Below are 19,092 nucleotides of genomic sequence, written 5' to 3'. Positions count from 1 at the left end.
TTGTCAATCGCTAATATAACCAAAGAAGAAGTCCCTTTGTATTATTTCCGGTCCAGCCTTAACCGTTAATCGGCTGCCTGCAAGCATGATAATCGCAACGAGTTCGTGCTGTCGTTAAATATTGCCAATTTTGATTACTATCGCGACGATCGCGAAATTCTGCTAACACTGTAAATTGGCTTTACATTTTGTCATAATTGTCCCCGCCTTGTGTAATAAAGACAATCTGCCAGTTTCGTTAGCCTGGCAGCTAGCTTCCTGCAGGGGAAAAACGAGTGCAATGGTCGTCTTGGTTAAAATTATTTAAACGTTGCATTTAAGGATCGTTCATGGCAACTCGACGCCCCTTTACAGACACGGATACTTCCGATGAAGCAGTGAGGGCGACGTGTGATGATGCCACGGCGTGCAAAAGGTGAAGTTTGTGTTTGAAACCTGCACGAGTGAATGCAGCTTTTCCATGATTTACTCATTTTTAATTATATCTGTTTTCTAGGTTTGCCATTAGTAAAGGCTACTGGAAAGACCCTTACATCCAGTATTTTGTCAGATCTGTTGGTGAGAGAAAGGCACCTGAAATCAATAGAGGTAAACTGTTTAAAAAAAAAAAAAAAAATCATGTTATCTCGCACGAGTGTTTACCAGCATGTTTGTTTTTGTCTAACTGGCAGGTTATTATGGTCGTGTTAAAGGTGTCAACCATCTTCTTGATGCATTCATAAGGAAAACACAACGTGACTGTCAAATAATCAACTTAGGTGCCGGGTTGGACACCACATTCTGGAGACTGAAGGTCTGTTTTGTAGCCAGCTGGGTTTATATGATCATCATCTGCGGCAACAATTTGATCAGGTGTGTGTTCATTGTGTGTTTCTCACAGGATGAAAACCTCTTGCCCAAGAAATATTTTGAAGTTGACTTTCCGACAGTTGTGGCCAAGAAAATTCACTGTATAAAGTAAGAAAGGTTGAATGTGGTCATTCATGACAGTTGCTGTTACACGTGCATTCAATGTTTGGTAATTGCTAATTCACTTAATGAGTCTTTTTTTTTTTTTTAATATTATCATATATCTTATTCAGCACAATAGTAATTTTATATTCTGATATTTGTTATATTTGACCAGGACTAAACCGCACTTATCCAAGCCTGTCATTGAAACCCATTCAACAGATTCCTTGCTACAAGGTACGTGACATAACTGGGTTTCAACAAACATTCGCTAATCAGTACTTATGTGCTTTTATTTCCTCAGACGCCCATTGCCTTGACTCTGATCGATATTGCATCATTGGCTCGGACCTCCGGGACATAGCGGCTTTGGATGAAAAACTCAAGAAGTTCCATCTTAATCCAGAGTACGTGAGCATGAAATGTGGGTTTCATCTCTGTATTGAAGATGAAAATGTAACAATTATATACTGTGATTATAAACAGCGGATAATGATTAAACTGTGTGTAATTCCATCTTCTAGGTTGCCAACTTTGCTGCTTTCGGAGTGTGTGCTGGTCTACATGACGCCCACTCAGTCCTCCAATTTAGTTCACTGGGCTGCCGACACCTTTCACACGGCCATGTTCATTAACTACGAACAGGTAAACAGTAATATCGCGTATGTACGTACAAATTAATCACTTTTCTTTTTGAGTTCCAAGCCTTGTAAAAAAGGCGCCACTGTACTGCTAAAAGTAAGCATATATCTAGTGCCCGGTGAGTACAATGCAATTTTTAAGATGAGCGTGTTGCGCGTTTGTCTCCAGGTGAACATGAGCGACCGTTTTGGCGAGGTGATGATTGAGAACCTGCAGCGGCGTCAGTGCACGCTGGCCGGCGTGGAGGTCTGCCGATCTCTGGACTCTCAGGTAATCTCAGGAAAATCAAGCCCGGCATTTATACGGTCTTACGGTCCTAATAAAAAATGTTTGCAGAAAGATCGATTCCTCAGGTCTGGCTGGGATCACGCAAATGCTTTGGACATGGTGACGGTCTATAGTATGCTTCCACAAGATGATGTGGAAAGGTAATATGGATTCTATCTGCTTCCACATGTATAATCTTATTTATTTCCACTATATAAGATTTTGCGTGTTTATTCATTCCAGAATCGAGCGGTTGGAGTTCCTGGATGAGAAGGAGCTGTTGCAGCAACTCCTCCAGCACTACAGCATCTGCTGGGCCACCAAGGACAAGCTCAGTTTGGGTAATTATGCCCGAGCTGTTCTTTAGCTCATGTTGTAATCATACCGTTCACAAACCTCGCTGTTTTTGTGTTTTGCCAGGTTTGTCGCAGTTGGCGTTTTGACTGAAATCCTGTCGCTTCATCACTGGGTGAGCTGTTTTATGGTCAAGGAGTTGTCTGGATTTAGCTTTTCACCGAGCCTTACTGTATATTCCACATACTGCGTTGCGTCTCACGTCCGCCGCGCTGTGCCGTGTTGTTTCGTTTACAATGGCTGAGTACATGCAATGTTCGTTTATACTTTTAAGTGAATTGATAGAATCGTGACGCAAGACTGTGTACTCATTCGTACACACGTTAGTGCCAATTAACAAGAGGAAAGCGTTTGCTCCTTTTGTCTCGATGACAATGGCACAGACAAGGAGAAGCAGTCGCTTTTGGCTTCATCCAATCAATCAGCAGAGGAGGACAAAATCCTGCCGGCGTGCTTTCTTTCTTTCTTTTGGTGCTTTCTAAACTGTGGAATTGACCACGGCGGCGGATCAGGTTTTTGCATAAAATTCGGAGACTGCGGAGGACACGCAGCATGTGGAACCGCTCTCATTCATTAACATGGCTGCGTCGTGTGGAGCAGAGCTGCAATGCAGAATATGGAATCCCGAGATTATTATGAACACACATCAAGATGACCTGTTTAGTTGTTGTGCCTGAAGGATTTTCATGAAGAAAACAATCAAAACGTCTTCACATTTACGGTCTAAACCTACTGATTCATGTCAAAGAATGACTTTTTATAGGATTATGTGCCATTTTATTTATTAATTGATCACTATTCCTTTTAATACTTAAAGCCAAATGTTAAAGATGCACCGTACTTCTGCATTGGGTTAAGTGTTGAAGAAGCTTTCAATTGAATCTGTAAGAAATCTTTGAATGTTGTCAGTGGAATAAACTTTCTGTATTTTCCCTACATTTAAATAACGACAACCACAATGGTTTCCTTTAAATACGTCACGGCAGCAGCAATATGTAGTTTAGTACAGTCAGAACATTACCACAGCAACCATAAATTTCAGAGTGCATATAGTATTTAATAAAATGTGCAAAAAGGTCAATTTTAAATAGATCTTGAAATTTATAAGGTTCACATTAATTCGTCTATCACACAAATAGTTCCAATTTCATCTTATTGGATACAAACTATGTTTACCGTGTGCAACAGAGACCATTCAATCCCAAGATAGTTAATTGTGGTCAGAATGCATGTCCCTGAAAGTTCAAAATAGGCAAACTTGTAGTTCTATATAGTTAGATTTAAAATACAAAATAAATACCTTATAAAATTGACATTCAAGATTACAGACTTGCTTCCGTCATACAAAGCGATTGAGAATCTGGTCTTTTTTTGTGCAATGTACTGTAACGAAACAAAATAAATAGAACATTAAATACAATTGGAGATTTACTGTAAAATTAGCAGCACAAAATACCATTGGTTTCAACGACCGCGCCTATCCACTGGAGGGCAGTATTGTACAACTGTATAAGAAAATTGACGTGGAATTTGTGTATTAGGGCTCATATCTCAGCATTCACACAACAATCTATTCTAGTGTGGATATTTATCGCTAGCGTGAAGAGTTTGAACTGGATCGGGAACGGTGGCGCCGCCGGCCAGGTGACCGGGACTTGTGGCGGACTGGAGAACGTTTCCTTGGTGTGCGGGGAGACCTGAAAAACCAGATCCAAGATTTATTTGAGGTTAAAGAGCCAAATCATGGAAGATGGCCCTGCTGCTCACCTTCTCCTCATCCAGGGTGGAGACCGTCGCCACATCGGGGGTGGAGGGAGCATTCTGCGGGGAGGGGACATCCTTCGAGGTGGGGCGCGCACTGTAGGAGTCAGCACAGCTATGACTGTAATCTCCTGACCATCAATCTGTCCTGGAAAGTAGAAAAATAGATCTTATGTTGCCTTGTGAAGTGACTGATTCAAAGTTAGGCACTGTGATGTCATTTCCTATGTGGTGGCTCCCTCTGCTGGTCAAGTTGATGTACTACACAAACATTGACTTGTGCAGTAAAAGAAGAAAACAAATCTTAAAAACGACAATGATATGCACGTTGGTTAACATCAATGTGGTCTTAACTATGTTGTACCTCCATCCATATGTTTGAGTGCCTTCTCCGCTTGCTCTGGTGTCTCAAACTCAACGTACGCGTAGCCTTTGGACAAATGAGGATGAATGCGGTTTATGGGCATGTCGATCATCTTGATTTTTCCATAAGTGGAGAAGATCTCTTGGATGTGTTCCTTACAGACAAAGACATCACCTTAGCTCTTTTATCCTTTATACAACCGTTGTTCCATCATCGCTAATAAACCTTGTGACATCATTTGTTAGTCTTACATACTGGACAAAACCTTTCACACTTAGAATTTGTGAGGTATGCGAAAAAAATACCTCAAATATGTGAGACCCACAAGGAAACACTTTAAAGATTGTAGCTGCTTCATGTACATGCAAATTTGTTTATATTAATCCTCAAGAGGTTTGCTCATCTTGTCTAGCTCAAGCAGAGTTTTCCATAGTCTTGTTGCAATCACCTTGATGACATTTCTAGTTAGCCGGCCCAGGTAGACTTTGGTGGGTCTTGGAGCAGGACTCCTCTTTCGCCGTTCCTGATCCTCTTTCTTGACCAATTTTGACCTGTAGACAACAATTTTTCAGTCTTCTTGGTTTCTTCTTGATATATTACAAAAAATGGTGAACTAAGGAAAGCTCTGATGCAGTACTTTGAGCTGGAGCGGTGTTTATTGAGTCGTTGTCGGTTAGGGCTTGGCGAGGATGATGATGATGAAGATGATGAGCGGGAGCTAGAAGAACCGGAGCCTGAAGCGCTCGATGATGAGCTGGAACTTGAACCCGAGCTGCTACTGGAACTGGGCCAACATGGAAAAAAACTTTTGTTTCACACATACCCTTGAATGATATTAGAATGTTTTCATTATTTAAAAACAATGCAAGTTAATATATTTTAAATTAAATAGGGTCAGACCTGTTGCTCCCACTTGAAGCACTGCGTCGTGTTTGGCTTTTTAGTCTGGCCGGATCCTTTTCAGACCCTTCTTTTGAGGCTGCAGATTTCCTTTTAACTCCTTGCTTACTTTTATCATCCTCTTTATTGATTGGCGAAGGTATCCTGTTGGGTAAAATTTATGATTAGACCCCTGAAAATTGTGACATAAAAACATGAACTGCATGGAGGTCAAGCTACTCAACTACAGTCAATATCAGTCAGTTATTTGGCAATTTTCAGGCTTTTTTTTTTAAACACTTACAGGAATTAATTGCACAAGAAGAAAACGATGGACAAATACACAATACATTTCGAATTGCACTGGCTAACGTTAAAATTGTTTGCGACCATGAAGGCGCTTTAATCTAACGGCTGCATTTTCTCTGCACCCTAAATTAGTTAATAATGACTATGTACACAATATTATAAATACTTAAGACGGACTCACATTTTTGAATCGGTACTCATTTCCAATATGCTATAGTTTGTCTATATATTTTTTCCCACGAGAACCAAATATGTAAGCGATAATGACAGTTACTTACATTTATGCTCTCAGACGTGATCATAACAGTCGCTTTCTGATGACGCAACACCAACTAAACCAATCGGAATACGTAGCGCAAAATAGTCATACAAATTTTATCCCTGAACGTAGACTTACAGGTATAATAAAATACCGAAAACAATATATTTCTCAATATCACATAATAAAAATGTATAACAGAAATACACAATTTTATATTATTGTATTTTGCGGCTTTAAAAGGAACGAATTAGATATGAAGGAGAAAATTTCTCCTGACAGTAAAAATGAGGTAAAATATTATAATCCATCGTGCTTCACAAAGTCACATTTGCTTATCTCTGCCGTTATTTGGCAAGACACCCGCAGCAGGTTGATTGTCAATAATCCAAAGGCACGATCGTCATTTCAACTACTATATCCAAGATTTATCGTAGCCTTGTAAAGGCAACGCTTCGTTTGTCTTTGTGGGACTACCATGTCTCACGTGAAGACGGCAGGAAATGCGCAAGAAGAAGCAGCCGGAAAAAAATCAAGCTCCAAAATACTTGCTCTGACTGTTTGCTCTGCTGCCATCGGAGGCACCTTCCAGTATGGATACAATATTTCCATTATTAATTCTCCCACTAGCTACATCCAGACATTCATCAATAATACCTACGCAGAACGCTGCGGGACAGGTTTGGAGACCACCCACGTGACTTTGATTTGGACTCTGATTGTGTCATCTTTCCCACTGGGAGGTTTATTGGGGGCCCTGCTTGCAGGACCAATGGCGGTGCGCTTAGGGAGGAAGAATTCTCTGCTTTTCAACAACTCTTTTTTATTCGTAGCTTCTGTTTTGGTTCTGCTGTGCCGGCTCGCCAAATCCTTTGAGATGATCATCTTTGCACGGTTCCTCGTGGGCATTAATTCAGGCGTCAGTATGAATGTCCAGCCCATGTACTTTGGGGAAAGCGCCCCCAAACACCTAAGGGGTGCTGTGGCATTTTCCTCCGCTGTTTTCACGGCCTTTGGGATTTTCATAGGTCAAGTGGTGGGTCTTACAGAGGTGTTAGGAACAGAAGCTCTCTGGCCCTACTTACTTGCCTCCAACATGCTTCCAGGGTTGATCCAGATTCTGACGTTACCCTGGTTCCCCGAAAGCCCCAGATACCTGCTCATCGACAAGGGGGACCGGGAAGCATGCGTCCGGGCGCTGGAAAGACTCCGCGGCGGCGTGGCTCCAGTTTTGGAAATACAGGAAATACTGGAAGAACAGCAGAAGTATTCAGATCCTGGATCTGCAGCTTCTGCAAAGACACCCTGGTCACTTTTTAAGGATCCCGATCTACGGTCTCAACTCCGGACGGTCATGGTTGCAAGCAGCGCCATGATGCTTTGTGGAAACGACTCCATCTACTTCTACGCGTCTTACATTTTTCTTCAGGCGGGCATCTCCAAAGATCAAATCCAGTATGCAACCATTGGCACAGGAGCTTCCGAACTGACCGCTTCCATACTGAGCAACTTCCTGATTGAACGAGTGGGACGGAAGTTTCTTCTAGTTGGGGGATACACGCTAATGTCATGCTGGACCATAGTCTTCACTGTGGCCCTCACACTCCAAAAACAAGGAGTTGAAGGAATGCCAATCCTCAGCATGGCATGCGTGTTCGCCTACATCCTCAGCTTCGGTTTAGGCCCAGCAGGCGTGACGGGGATTTTGCCCGCGGAGATTTTTGACCAATCAGCCCGGCCGGCCGCTTATATGGTCGCCGGCTCGCTCATGTGGCTCAGTTTGTTCCTGGTGGGAATGCTGTTTCCTTTTATCGTCAGAAGCCTGGGGAGCGTCTGCTTCCTGCCATTTTTGGCCGTGTGCTTCCTGTCGGCGTTGTTTTTCGGAATCACCTTCCCGGAGACCAAGGGCAAGAGCCTGGCCGAGATCACCGCGGAGTTCGATAAAAAGAACGGGCGGATGATGCGGGTGAAGAAGGAGGATGCGGCAGTGGAGGATCATGACGTGGAGGAGGAAGTCACCGATTTCACTTGCTTACCAGAGGACCATGACCATGAAGACTGAAATCCGGGAATTGTCTATACTTGCTGCTTTGACCTCATGATATGATATATATATTTTTTTATTTACTGTTAGGGCTGCACAATTAATCGAATTTTCATCGCGATCACGATATTGGCTTCCATGATTAATTAAGCTGATCCCCAGCGATATTAACGCAAGGTACGCATGCCCGATCAAGCACTTTGTCATTCTACCACCAGGGGGCAATGTTTCCCACATGTTTGCATGTCAAAAGCCTCGGCTTTTCTCACCCTAAAATATTATTTACCAGTGTGAAATGGCGGTGAGGTTCTCACCCGATTTCTAATATATGCAGTCGTAGTTATCAATTGAGATCCATTTTGAAAAATCCGATTGGCAAAAAATTGGAATAAATGCAGTTTGAAATGACCGAAAATGATAGTTTTTACTGCTAATAGATTAAACTTTGCTTAAAAGTAAATAATGTGCTTGGTTCTCAGTAGGCTTCATTTTTTTTCATTGTTGCACTCAGCAAGTAGGTTAGCTGTGTTGCCCTGTGTGCCATTTATTTTAATTATTATTTACTTTATTTATTTATTTTAGTTTGTTAATATTTGTAAGTATCAAGCCTTGAAGCCTTGTTTACACCCTGCTTGTTTAAAAAAAGGGCAATAATTAATAATCGTGATTATTATTTTGGCCATAATCGTGCAGCCCTATTTACTGTATTTAAGTAGAAATATTACTGCAGTCAAAGCTGACGCCTGCAATAATTGTAAAATTGGAATGTTAAAAATACTGCGGCGGTATTTATTATTTGCACTTGTGTAAAATGAGTACTGTATTCATGCGTCACTTTTTTAGAGAGGCCATTATTTATAAATCATTTGAACCAAATGCCCTTACTTTATCCTATGTACTGTGTCCAATGTACCTGGATTGCGTAATCATTTATAGCGCCAAAGATTTTACGAGGTTACAGTTGAACGAGCAGCATTATGTAGCAACGCTCAAGTTCAGCAATGCCAGTGTCGCTCGTTGACCCCTTTTTGCCAAATACAGATATTAATCAAAAACATGAATGCTGTATTTTGAATGAAATGTTCTAAATGCTAGCTCAGCTATTGCTGCTTCTGTTGTGTCGCACGATCAAGCTGTCGGGTTATTGCCATCACTGAATCGCAAGTCAAAAGGGACATAGAAATTCTTAAGACTGTTTGTTGAAGAGAGTTAGCCTCTGGTGTCAAGTCAGAAGGAAAAAAACAAATAGAATTCAGGTTTTGCACATGCATGACACATACCTTTGTTCCCTATGTCAATATTGTTCGCCAGAATACATAATATATTAACTTTTGGCTTTGAACAGTATATATATATATATATATATATATATATATATATATATATATATATATATATATATATATATTAGTTGTGATTGAATGGAACAAAACCTGTCACATTTTGCAAGTCTTTTGATCCAGTTGACAATACAGAACCGAAAAATCAAAACGTCTTGTCATGTCTTCTGTTTGTGTCAAATCCCCCCCAAAACATGGCAACAATACAGGAATTAATTGCCCTCACAGTTCCGATTCTTTTGACGAGAATGTCAGTTGTGTGGAATTGATAATTCACGACTTTTTAGCAAAATTACTTGCTGTCTTGCTGAATTACTTGAGAACAAAATGACTTTTTGATGGATTTAGTTCCAAATAAAGTTTGCCGTTGACAAACATGATATCAACATGGCAAGTGGAGCTACGATGACAAGTCTGTCAGGTAAAATTTTCTGCAATAAGGCTAACACAGGGAAAATATTTCAGAAAAATCAATAATTCTATGATCCTTTAAAAACTTCAAAATGTCATTTATTTAATTATTTTTTTTTAAACAGCTATGCTTTCTTTTTACTTTTATCGTTCGCTCTAAAATTGATTTAAGAGCCCATTCCTTCAAATGTTTTAATGTCCCTGTCAAACAGGTTTGCATGCAAAGCAATATTTTATTGCTTAGAATTAATTTAATGACTATATTATTTTTCATGCACAAACAAAAATGTTGAAAACACATTTTGCCACTTGATGTTGACTGAAAATGACCACGTGTTCAAGGCATGGGTAAGTGACCAATCACGGCTCACCTGTTTTCTAGGTTTGGTCATGTGACAAGCCGAGCCGTGATTGGTTGTTACCTGAGCGCATGTGTTGCCCTTTTCAGTTGACAGCGAGTGACAAAATACATTTTTAAAATGCTGCTTTACTCATTTCGCTTTTATTGCCTGTAAAATGTTAATGTTTGTCCATAATTCATTTCATGATTAAATTTTATGTACAAATGATTCTTTAAAAAACACAATCTGCGACTTTCTTTCAATTGAAAATGACTTCACATGTGCGCAAGGCACAGGTAACAACCAATCACAGTTCACCTATTTTCTTGTATTGGTCATGTGACTTATTTATGCGTCTTTACGGTCTAGACATTCAATCCCAGGTACTAATTTCCAGATTCTTTTATTTTTCAAATATTACGATGAAGCAAGGTCTCCAAATAGTTTTTTATGTAAATAAATAAAATACCTTGGATTTGATGTATTAGACCAGGAAATCTTAGTGACACCATCTTAGTGACGCCGAAATGTCGACCAACAGCGCTGGCAGTTTGACGCAACCAGAAAATAAGAGCGATTACCTTAAAACGCCTGAAGAGGGAGGCAAAACATCATAAACACAGCCAAGCCCGCAGGTCATGACAGTTGTTTGATGCCGAAAAATGCTGCACAGAGAAGATGAAAAAACATAATATTCCACTTCGTAACATGAAAAAAAATTAAGCCAGGGACGCCATAACCTGGGGATCCACTGTACCATGATTTTATTGTTCTAGCCCACTCAGGAATTGATTTTGTCTCAGACTTATGAAAGACACGTAAAAATACGTCTTTGGGATTGAATGAGTTAATACGGATGGTGATTTTGTATTATTTTTCCATTTAGAAGACTGTTTTCAAATCGGCCTAAATTTGGACCTTGAAGGTCATCACACATACTGTAAGTACCCTCTAATTACTTTTTAAACAAAGTTCTGCTGCGGGGTTTATATGTAACGACTTAGTACTATAATGAGCACAAATCTTGGCCCGCAGCACAGAAATACGGTTTATATATAACTATACATGAATACTTAAATGGCTGCAGATGTTTCGCTGCTTTACCCAAAAGTGTCAGGTAAGACACTGCTCTTCATATGGTAAGAGAAAAAGATCCGCATTTAATCCGTGTTTTATTCTTTTAGCGGATTTTTCAAAGTCCAACCATGCCAACCGAGAAGCCGTCAGGAAATTTGCAAGGAGAAGAAAGCAGCGGAGCGTCAAGTTCCAAAACGCTGGCGCTAACGGTGTGCTCGGCCGCCATCGGAGGCACCTTCCAGTACGGATATAATATTTCAGTCATTAATGCGCCAACCGGCTACATCCAGACGTTCATCAATAATACTTATACGGCACGCTGGGGCACAGGCTTGGATACTCCGCACGTGACTCTGATTTGGACTCTTATCGTATCAGCGTTCTCACTGGGAGGTCTGCTTGGCGCTTTGCTAGCCGGTCCAATGGCGATCCGCCTCGGGAGGAAGAATTCTTTGCTTTTCAACAACCTCTTTTTGTTTGTCGGAGGCGTGTTTTTTCTGCTGTGCAGGTTCGCCGAATCGTTCGAGATGATCATCGTTGCGCGGTTCCTCGTGGGTATCAATTCAGGGGTTAGCATGAATGTCCAGCCCATGTATTTTGGGGAAAGCGCACCCAAACATCTCCGAGGAGCTGTGGCGTTTTCCTCAGCTGGCTTCACCGCATTGGGGATTTTCTTAGGTCAGGTCGTTGGATTGACGGCGGTGTTGGGAACGGAACCTCTCTGGACTTACTTACTAGCTAGCAACATGCTTCCGGGGTTGATCCAGATGCTAACGCTACCCTGGTTTCCTGAAAGTCCCAGATACCTTCTCATTGACAGGGGAGACATGGAAGCTTGCGTCCGGGCGCTCGAAAGACTCCGCGGCGGCGTGGCTCCGACTTCGGAAATGAACGAAATGCTAGAGGAACAGCAGATGTACACCGATTCTGGATCGGCGGCTTCCGCTAAGACACCCTGGGCTCTTTTTAAGGATCCCGATCTACGGTCTCAACTCCGGACGGTCATGGTGGCAAGCAGCGCTATGATGCTGTGCGGAAACGACTCCATCTATTTGTACTCTTCGTACATATTTGTTCAGGCGGGCATACCTGCGGATAAGATCCAGTATGCCACCATTGGAACAGGAGCATCTGAACTGACCGCCTCCATATTGAGCAACCTCCTGATCGAACGAGTGGGACGGAAGTGTCTCCTCGTTGGGGGATACACGCTAATGTCATGCTGGTCCATAGTTTTAACGGTTTCCCTCACACTCCAAAAACAGGGAGTAGAATGGATGCCTTACCTCAGCATGGTCTGCGTGTTCGCCTACATCCTCAGCTTCGGTTTGGGCCCAGCAGGCGTGACGGGCGTCCTTCCGGCGGAGATTTTCGACCAGTCGGCCCGGCCGGCGGCATACATGGTCGCCGGGTCGCTCATGTGGCTCAGTCTGCTCCTGGTGGGGATGGTGTTTCCTTTCATCGTCAGCAGCTTCGGTAGCTTCTGCTTCCTGCAGTTCTTGGCCGTGTGTTTGCTGTCGGCTTTGTTTTTGGGGCTCACGTTCCCGGAGACCAAAGGCAGGAGCTTGGCTGAGATCACTGCGAAGTTTGATCGAAAAAATGGACGCAAGTAGGAACAACTTTTCAGGAGGAGGATAAGTTCACGATGGATCTAGGTGGCATGATAACTTTAATTAATGAATTACAGTCATGTTAAAAGCATTTTTTTATCGTGTCGACCCCGTGCAGTATTTTGTCCAAGCTTCATGGGTTTTATTGTCATATGCATAGTAATATCACACAATTAAATTCTTATTCTGTTCACTTCCCCAAGCAGATTACATTCCATAATTGAGCAAGTAATAAGGTAGGCAATAAAACAAAAACAAAAAAAACAGCAATAGAGCATAAGGGCAGTAATAATGAACCACTAATTATGACCTTTATATCAAAGGCAGGTAACATTAAAGGGAAAGGAGACACTAGGGAGCTGAAATTTTACCCAAATGGTGATAAACATACCAGGAGAGTGCCATTGCCTGGCTGAAATACTGCTACAAGGATGTAGAAGAAAATGAACCAAAAAATGATCAAATACTGCATAGGGATTAAGATCGTTTTTAATCCATAACTTTATACTTTCCATATGCTGATTAGATTGGTTTCTTCGCACCAGGCTACTATATTTTCTGCACAATAAGGCGCGCGGCATTATAAGACACATAGAATAGAAGCTACAGTAGTGGCTGGCGTTGCGTTGTGCAGCCACCAGATGGAGCTGCCCTAGTGGGTATGTCAACAAAACAATCAGATACGTCAGTCCAACTTTATTATAAATCAATCAGAAATAAAGATTAAAGATGATTTGTGGTAAGTACTAGCTAAAGAATGTGAAAAAAATACCTCTTGATGACATAAAATGACTGCTTAGATCAATTGACAAAAGACAAAATGGACACAACAGTGGACACAAACAGGCTGAGTTTCATTCGGTTATGCTTACATATTAAACACTACGGGTGTTGGTGTGTTAAAATTTATGGTGAATGAAATAACAAGAACAAAAAGGTAAGACCATTTATGATTTTTTTACTATCACTGCTTGATGTTATGTTCTATTAATATTAATGTTTTTAATTCATATATTCGGTAAAGGGCTTTCTTAGAGTCGTATACGTTTCGTATTGTATCGTATGCATGCAATTTTAAATATTGCCACTAGAGAGCACTGTTTTCTTCAGCCCGGTCTTGGATGTTTTCTCTCGGTTGCAACACACCTGATACAAATAATCCAATTGCAAGGCCCGTAGAAGCTGAAAAATTATTCTGATCGTTTGAATCATGACTTGCAGCGGGGAAACATACAAAACATTCAGGATTGAAGATCCCTGGTCCAAATATTACAAGGTAAATGTGATCCTTTTTTTTAATAGTCACAAGCTGTATTTATTTTATGCAAAGTCCTGTGTGAAAACATCTCGCAGTAGGCAAATATAATCGAAGTCTTTTGCATAATCTGACCACATTCTGCGAAATATTATCTTAAATGATGCTTCAAGCTTTGTGTTTAAAAAAAATGAGCCTCAAGGTAATTTTTAAGCATTGTTTACGTTTTTGCTTTTGATTAATTCACAGGTAGAAGTTTAGAAAGCTCCTTCACTCATGAGCAAAACTAAAGGAGTGTAACTGAAGACGTTTGTGCAAACAATTTAGTAAACAATGTCAATGAAAGTCAAACTGAGCATTTTATTGCACTATTTTCATTAGATGTACTTTTAAAACGTGGCCACTAGATATCACTGTTGTAATTGGTTTGTCCAAATAGCGACGTGTTTACAAAGCGTAGTTTTACTTATTTTTTTGTGCCTAAACAAATACAGTATATAACAATAATGATGTAAAGGGAAACTAGAAGAAGAAAAAACGTATTCAAAGAAATGATTGAAGTGTTCCAAAATGGCTGCTTTTCAAGTGCTGATCGAGGGTCAGGGCTTGCTGAAAGAACATTGTGTGTTTTCATCACTAGCACTTTTCTCCGCATCATTCTCCTTGACAGGTAATGAGTTTCCTACAACTGAAGTGACACACAAAACACAAGTGCCTTTTACTATACTCGTAGATGCATAACCTCTTCGAAAGAGTGGTTAGTTGCTAAAGATACCCCAAAACAATAAGGAAAAATACTGATTACTATTTGTGAACATCGTTTATATTTCATTGAGACACATAATTGTCTGTGTAGTTTTTTTTCTATCAAACAGTACCAAAGAGGGAGGAGCCTCCAATAATTTAACACCCAAATTTGACCCTTGTGCACATACTTTGCACACATTGCGTATTTTTTCCTAATTTTGTAAATGCTTTTAAAGGCGGAGTAATCAGTTATTTATGAACATTTTTAGTCTGTGATGTGATGACACTTTTAGACATAGCCTGATCTCTACCGCCACCTACTGTCTAGAGGTGAAACACAAGTCAACAAAGAATTTTGTTTGCTGACGTAGTTTGACTGCCGCTCAACGCAATGTTGCAAAAATCGCAGGAAAATCAATTTAATAAATTCTATTAAAATGCATGTCAAAAATTGTAGTTATAATGGTTTTATATGGTCCAAAATTTGGACGAAGATTATTTTTGTACAAAAAATCTCGCACGTCCAGCTGCAATCACATAGAAGTGTCAGAGTTGTTGCATTTTGAAATTTTACATGTTTTAATCATCTGCTGGAAATTTAAACTCCTTAGTATATTTTTTCTCCATTGATTCTTTTATGATATCATGAAAAATTCAAAGGAATATCCATAATTTGTAACATAATGCATTTGTCATGCATTTGTACAATTTTGTTGTGATGAAGCTGTGTTTTATAGTATATTTTTTGTGGCAGGTTTTTCTTTGATTCCTCAATGTCTTTACTGCCCCATTTCAAGAATAATACACAGTGCAGAATGATGGAAAAAAGCAGTAGTTGGATACTTTAAGGGCCCCATCGCTTATATTTCTGTCCGCAATCCTGATCGTCGAGAGCACCCGCAACATTTCGTAGGACGTAATAAATGGTGTGCGGACAGAGGGCAGTTTGTGGCGATGCATCTCTGCGGGTGTCAGCCAACTTGCTTGCGTTATCTGCCGCCTGCCACGACGGGCACATGGAGAAAAATCACCTCATCCCTCTGCATCATGGCTCTCGGCGGAACACATTTTTGCAGTGAAAGGAGACATTACCAACATAATGAGGCACCCACACCTCACGGGGATGCCATTCGGGTGTAGCCGAGCGTAAGAGTCAAGCTCAAGAAGGGGCTTATTATGTTTGTTATTGCATCTGGCAGGTAAGATAAAAAAAATAAGGAATAATTATCACATGAAATGGGAAAACTATATTAAAAACATTAAAATATTTCCGAATGAATTTACCGGATAAGCCGCAGCAAACTATAAGTTTCACTGTAACATCAGATGTGTAATGTGATGTATGTTTTTTTTTTTTTTTTTAATTTGAATGGAAGATTGCAGGGTGAGAGAGAGAGAGAGAGAGAGAGAGAGAGAGAGAGAGAGAGAGAGAGAGAGAGAGAGAGAGAGAGAGAGAGAGAGAGAGAGAGAGAGCCGTATTGTAAGGCACATAGAATAGAAGAATAGAAGCGCACCGCATTGTAAGGCACATAGAACAGAAGCTCCAGTAGTGGCAGGGGTTGCGTTATGCATCCACTAGATGGCGACGCGCTAAAGATCTTGTCAACAAAATGATTATTTCCAATCAGAAATTAAGAATAAAGAAAAGATGATGTGCAGAAAGTACGACTTGAAGAATTGAGAGTGTCAACAACTATTTTACATGAAAAAAATTCTCGTCCATGGCACTGAATGACTTAACTGAGTAAAGGTAGATTGATAGAAATGCCATCATTTTCATCCCAAAATGGAGGCTCAGTAGCTTTTGGGGAAGCACATTATTTTTAAGCCTTGGTTTGTTTGCTGACTGGCAACGTGAGGACACGCTCATGTAGGTCTTGTCACGATGATTCTCTTTTTCATAATCCCCTTTGCAATATCCTCTCATTCATTTTTCACTGTCATCATCCTCTTGTCACGGTGTGTAATACTCAGTGGAGTTCACATGGGCGGCGCAGAGTTCTAAAATATATTAAAAAGTTCATCTTGTTCAGGTGTGAACCAGCTGAGGAATAGATGAAGATTGCACGGTCTTTTAGTTTTACTGCAAGAGAAGCCCTGGCGTCATAAACTCTGCTACACAATTATTAAAGAACGATAAGAGCAGAACATAACTTTGAAAAAAGTTAGGTTTCTTCAAAGACGATCTGAACAGATGACGTGAAAGCGGTGTCTTTTTGTTGCATGTTTGATTAGTCTTTTTTTGTGGGGGAAAAGTAGACCAAGTCGGGTTAGTTGTCTTTAAAATCAGCTTGACGAAAATGATCCCTGACTCATATTTGTGCAACTATTTTGACGATTTTATGACCCTTTCAATGTCCGCCCAAGTTGGGTGGTAATAAGGCCAGGCTAGCAAAAAAATCCCCGGATACTCAGGGGTTAAATAGAATCAACTGCATAGATATAATAACTGAAAATGAGGCACAGATCGTGGTCTACTACATAGAGATGCAAGGTCGAGTTTCGCTCCACTTATTCTGTTATTATAAAAGAACTCAGAGTGGGGACTCCTTGACACAAAAGTCTTCGTCCTGGCTCAATGGTAGAGACCAGAAATAATGACTTCATTACAACATTAATACAAAAAGTCCTGAGGCAAAAATAGCTTCGAGTTTCTCTTCACTGTGCAGACTCTGTACTCAATGATTGCTTTTTTCATTTCAAAATATGCAATTGGAAGGATGGTAGACATTAAAAAAATAAAATTGCTTATAAACGTCTTATGTAAATGATACACTAAAATTGAGTGTATCTGCTTATCTTCCTTGAAATATTATGCAATAACACCCCTGCGGTTTCTTTTTGATCACTGTGTTTTCCGCACTATAAGGCGCACCTAAAAGCTTTACATTTTTTAACAAGCACCTTATAATCCAGTGCGCCTTATATATCGATTATAATATGTGTTGTTACGTTTGAGTGACTTATCTGATCATTGAGTTGACATCCCCTTGAGCACAGCTCCATCTAGTGGCTACATAACAGAATGCAAATGCGCCCCAGCCACCACTGTAACTTTGATTCCATGCGCCTTATAATCCAGTGTCTCTTATATACAAATTTTTAAAAAAGTCATTCATTGAAGGTGCGCCTTATAATACGGTGCGCCTTATAGTGCGGAAAATACAGTACTGCTTTTACCTGGTCTTATTAGCACGACTCGTTTTGAGATACATGACCAATGAGAGTCCATTCAGTTTACGACCAATCTGTTTTATCGTCTCATCGGTCTCAAATCTTGAGAATTTTTGTACCACTTTTGTATAAATATCAAACCCCGTTTTTGATTTACAGATAGGAAGCAGCGAGAACTATCATCTGGTTTTGGTTTTTAAATCTTGGCTTGCTCCTGTTGAGTCATCCCTTGCCAAGACGCTGTCCATTTGGCCACTCCACCACCGTGCATGTTGGAGAAAAACACGGTGAGTCATCCTATAATGGAAAAAATACAACTTATTTTGGTTTAACAGATTAAAAAAAGACAGATGGGTGCGATGGATTCGCAGAACGAGTGCGGAGGGTAAGAGTGATGAAGGACATAAAAGTTACGGGGGGATAAGCTCGGCATGCTGGGCGCCGATGTGGAAACGAAGGAGGGGCAGCGGCAGCAGAACGAGCGAGAGGATGAGTCACCGCCAAGCTCCCCCCCGTCATTACAGACAAACACGCTTGAATTTAATTACAGAAGCAAACAAAAAACGAGCATGAATGCGTTTAACGGGGTAAAGTGAGCCAAAAAAGGGATTGAATTATCCAAACAGGAGCTTGGAGGTGAGAATTGGCCTGGCAGAAAATGTATTAATCCTTTCAAAAATGTTACGTCTGTCATGAAAATATCAAAATGATTGCCTTGATTTTTTTTTATTTATTTTTGAGTGTATGGACATCACTGGGATTTTTTTCATTAACCTTCCTGTTAGGTTTCTGTGGAAGGAACAACAAAAATGTCCCTGGGTCACTTTGATTGGTGCATATTTAGCAACCCAAATGTACCGTATTTTCCACACTATAAGGCATACCGGATTATAAGGCGCACCTTCAATGAATGGCCGGTTTTAAAACTGTTTTCCTATATAGGGCACGCCGGATTATAGGGCGCATAGAATAGAAGCTGCAATAGTGGCTGGGGTTGTGTTATGGATCCATAAGATGATTTAACAAAACAAATCAGATAAGTCAATCAAACTTTATTAAACGACAAATATTAGGAATAAGGATGATTTGTGGAAAGTACTAGCTAAAGAACGGCAAAAAAAATACCTCTTGATTACATTAAAAGATTTTTTTAGATCAATGCTAAGATGAATCAAGAGTTTAAAATGCCGAATAATTATGATTCAATGAAATGAACAGCCTTAAAATATATTGTTTTGATATTTAAAAATGGTTTCTGGATTTATTTGATAAAAACATGCTTTCTTTGACAAAAACTCAGTTTTTTG

The 19,092-nt window shown here is 40.3% G+C and overlaps 2 protein-coding genes and 2 pseudogenes across 4 annotated transcripts; 3 read left to right on the top strand and 1 right to left on the bottom strand.

The window, feature by feature from the left end:
• The first annotated feature begins 27 nt into the window (after positions 1-27).
• On the top strand, positions 28-4,679 carry lcmt1 (leucine carboxyl methyltransferase 1). 2 transcript variants are annotated; one of them, XR_015868397.1, is made up of 11 exons: positions 28-415; positions 497-588; positions 672-793; positions 881-957; positions 1,127-1,188; positions 1,256-1,358; positions 1,476-1,596; positions 1,762-1,863; positions 1,934-2,021; positions 2,104-2,201; positions 2,281-4,679. XR_015868397.1 is itself a non-coding variant. In XM_088439123.1 (11 exons), the coding sequence occupies exons 1-11, from the start codon at positions 330-332 to the stop codon at positions 2,301-2,303; spliced, it is 978 nt and encodes a 325-aa protein (XP_088295249.1). In that variant the 5' UTR covers positions 327-329; the 3' UTR covers positions 2,304-4,656. The 2 variants fall into 2 exon arrangements, 1 of the variants encoding a protein (XP_088295249.1); XM_088439123.1 differs by having other exon boundaries at positions 327-415; positions 1,930-2,021; positions 2,281-4,656.
• Positions 3,247-5,969, bottom strand: LOC148409751 (uncharacterized). Of its 2 annotated transcripts, none has more exons than XM_088439125.1 (7): positions 5,806-5,969; positions 5,240-5,383; positions 4,977-5,123; positions 4,788-4,890; positions 4,340-4,493; positions 3,982-4,123; positions 3,247-3,911 (listed from the first exon to the last, which is right to left on the bottom strand). In XM_088439125.1, coding segments are annotated over exons 1-7 (795 nt in total). In that variant the 5' UTR covers positions 5,808-5,969; the 3' UTR covers positions 3,247-3,808. The 2 variants fall into 2 exon arrangements, with proteins under 2 accessions (XP_088295251.1, XP_088295250.1); XM_088439124.1 differs by lacking the exon at positions 5,806-5,969 and adding an exon at positions 5,709-5,801.
• A 166-nt stretch (positions 5,970-6,135) lies between these two features.
• Positions 6,136-9,158, top strand: LOC148409750 (solute carrier family 2, facilitated glucose transporter member 11 pseudogene; annotated as a pseudogene).
• Positions 9,159-11,127: 1,969 nt separating this feature from the next.
• On the top strand, positions 11,128-12,612 carry LOC148409749 (solute carrier family 2, facilitated glucose transporter member 11 pseudogene; annotated as a pseudogene).
• The last annotated feature ends 6,480 nt before the right edge of the window (positions 12,613-19,092 follow it).

The sequence above is a fragment of the Hippichthys cyanospilos genome, chromosome 17, assembly GCF_059441005.1.
Source record: "Hippichthys cyanospilos isolate Australia breed blue-spotted pipefish chromosome 17, RoL_Hcya_1.0, whole genome shotgun sequence".
NCBI lineage: Eukaryota > Metazoa > Chordata > Actinopteri > Syngnathiformes > Syngnathidae > Hippichthys > Hippichthys cyanospilos.
The sequence above is the reverse complement of the archived record's forward strand: the minus strand, read 5'-3'. Positions and strand labels throughout refer to the sequence as shown.

Coding starts and splice junctions, on each gene's coding strand:
- LOC148409751 (XM_088439124.1), bottom strand. CDS start 5,728: ATGAGTACCGATTCAAAAAT. Junction 5,124..5,239: donor GCTTCAAGTGGGAGCAACAG/GTCTGACCCTAT, acceptor ATGTTGGCCCAG/TTCCAGTAGCAGCTCGGGTT. Junction 4,494..4,787: donor TAACTAGAAATGTCATCAAG/GTGATTGCAACA, acceptor TTTGTCTGTAAG/GAACACATCCAAGAGATCTT.
- lcmt1 (XM_088439123.1), top strand. CDS start 330: ATGGCAACTCGACGCCCCTTTACAGACACGGATACTTCCGATGAAGCA. Junction 1,359..1,475: donor AAGTTCCATCTTAATCCAGA/GTACGTGAGCAT, acceptor TCCATCTTCTAG/GTTGCCAACTTTGCTGCTTT. Junction 2,202..2,280: donor CAAGGACAAGCTCAGTTTGG/GTAATTATGCCC, acceptor GTGTTTTGCCAG/GTTTGTCGCAGTTGGCGTTT.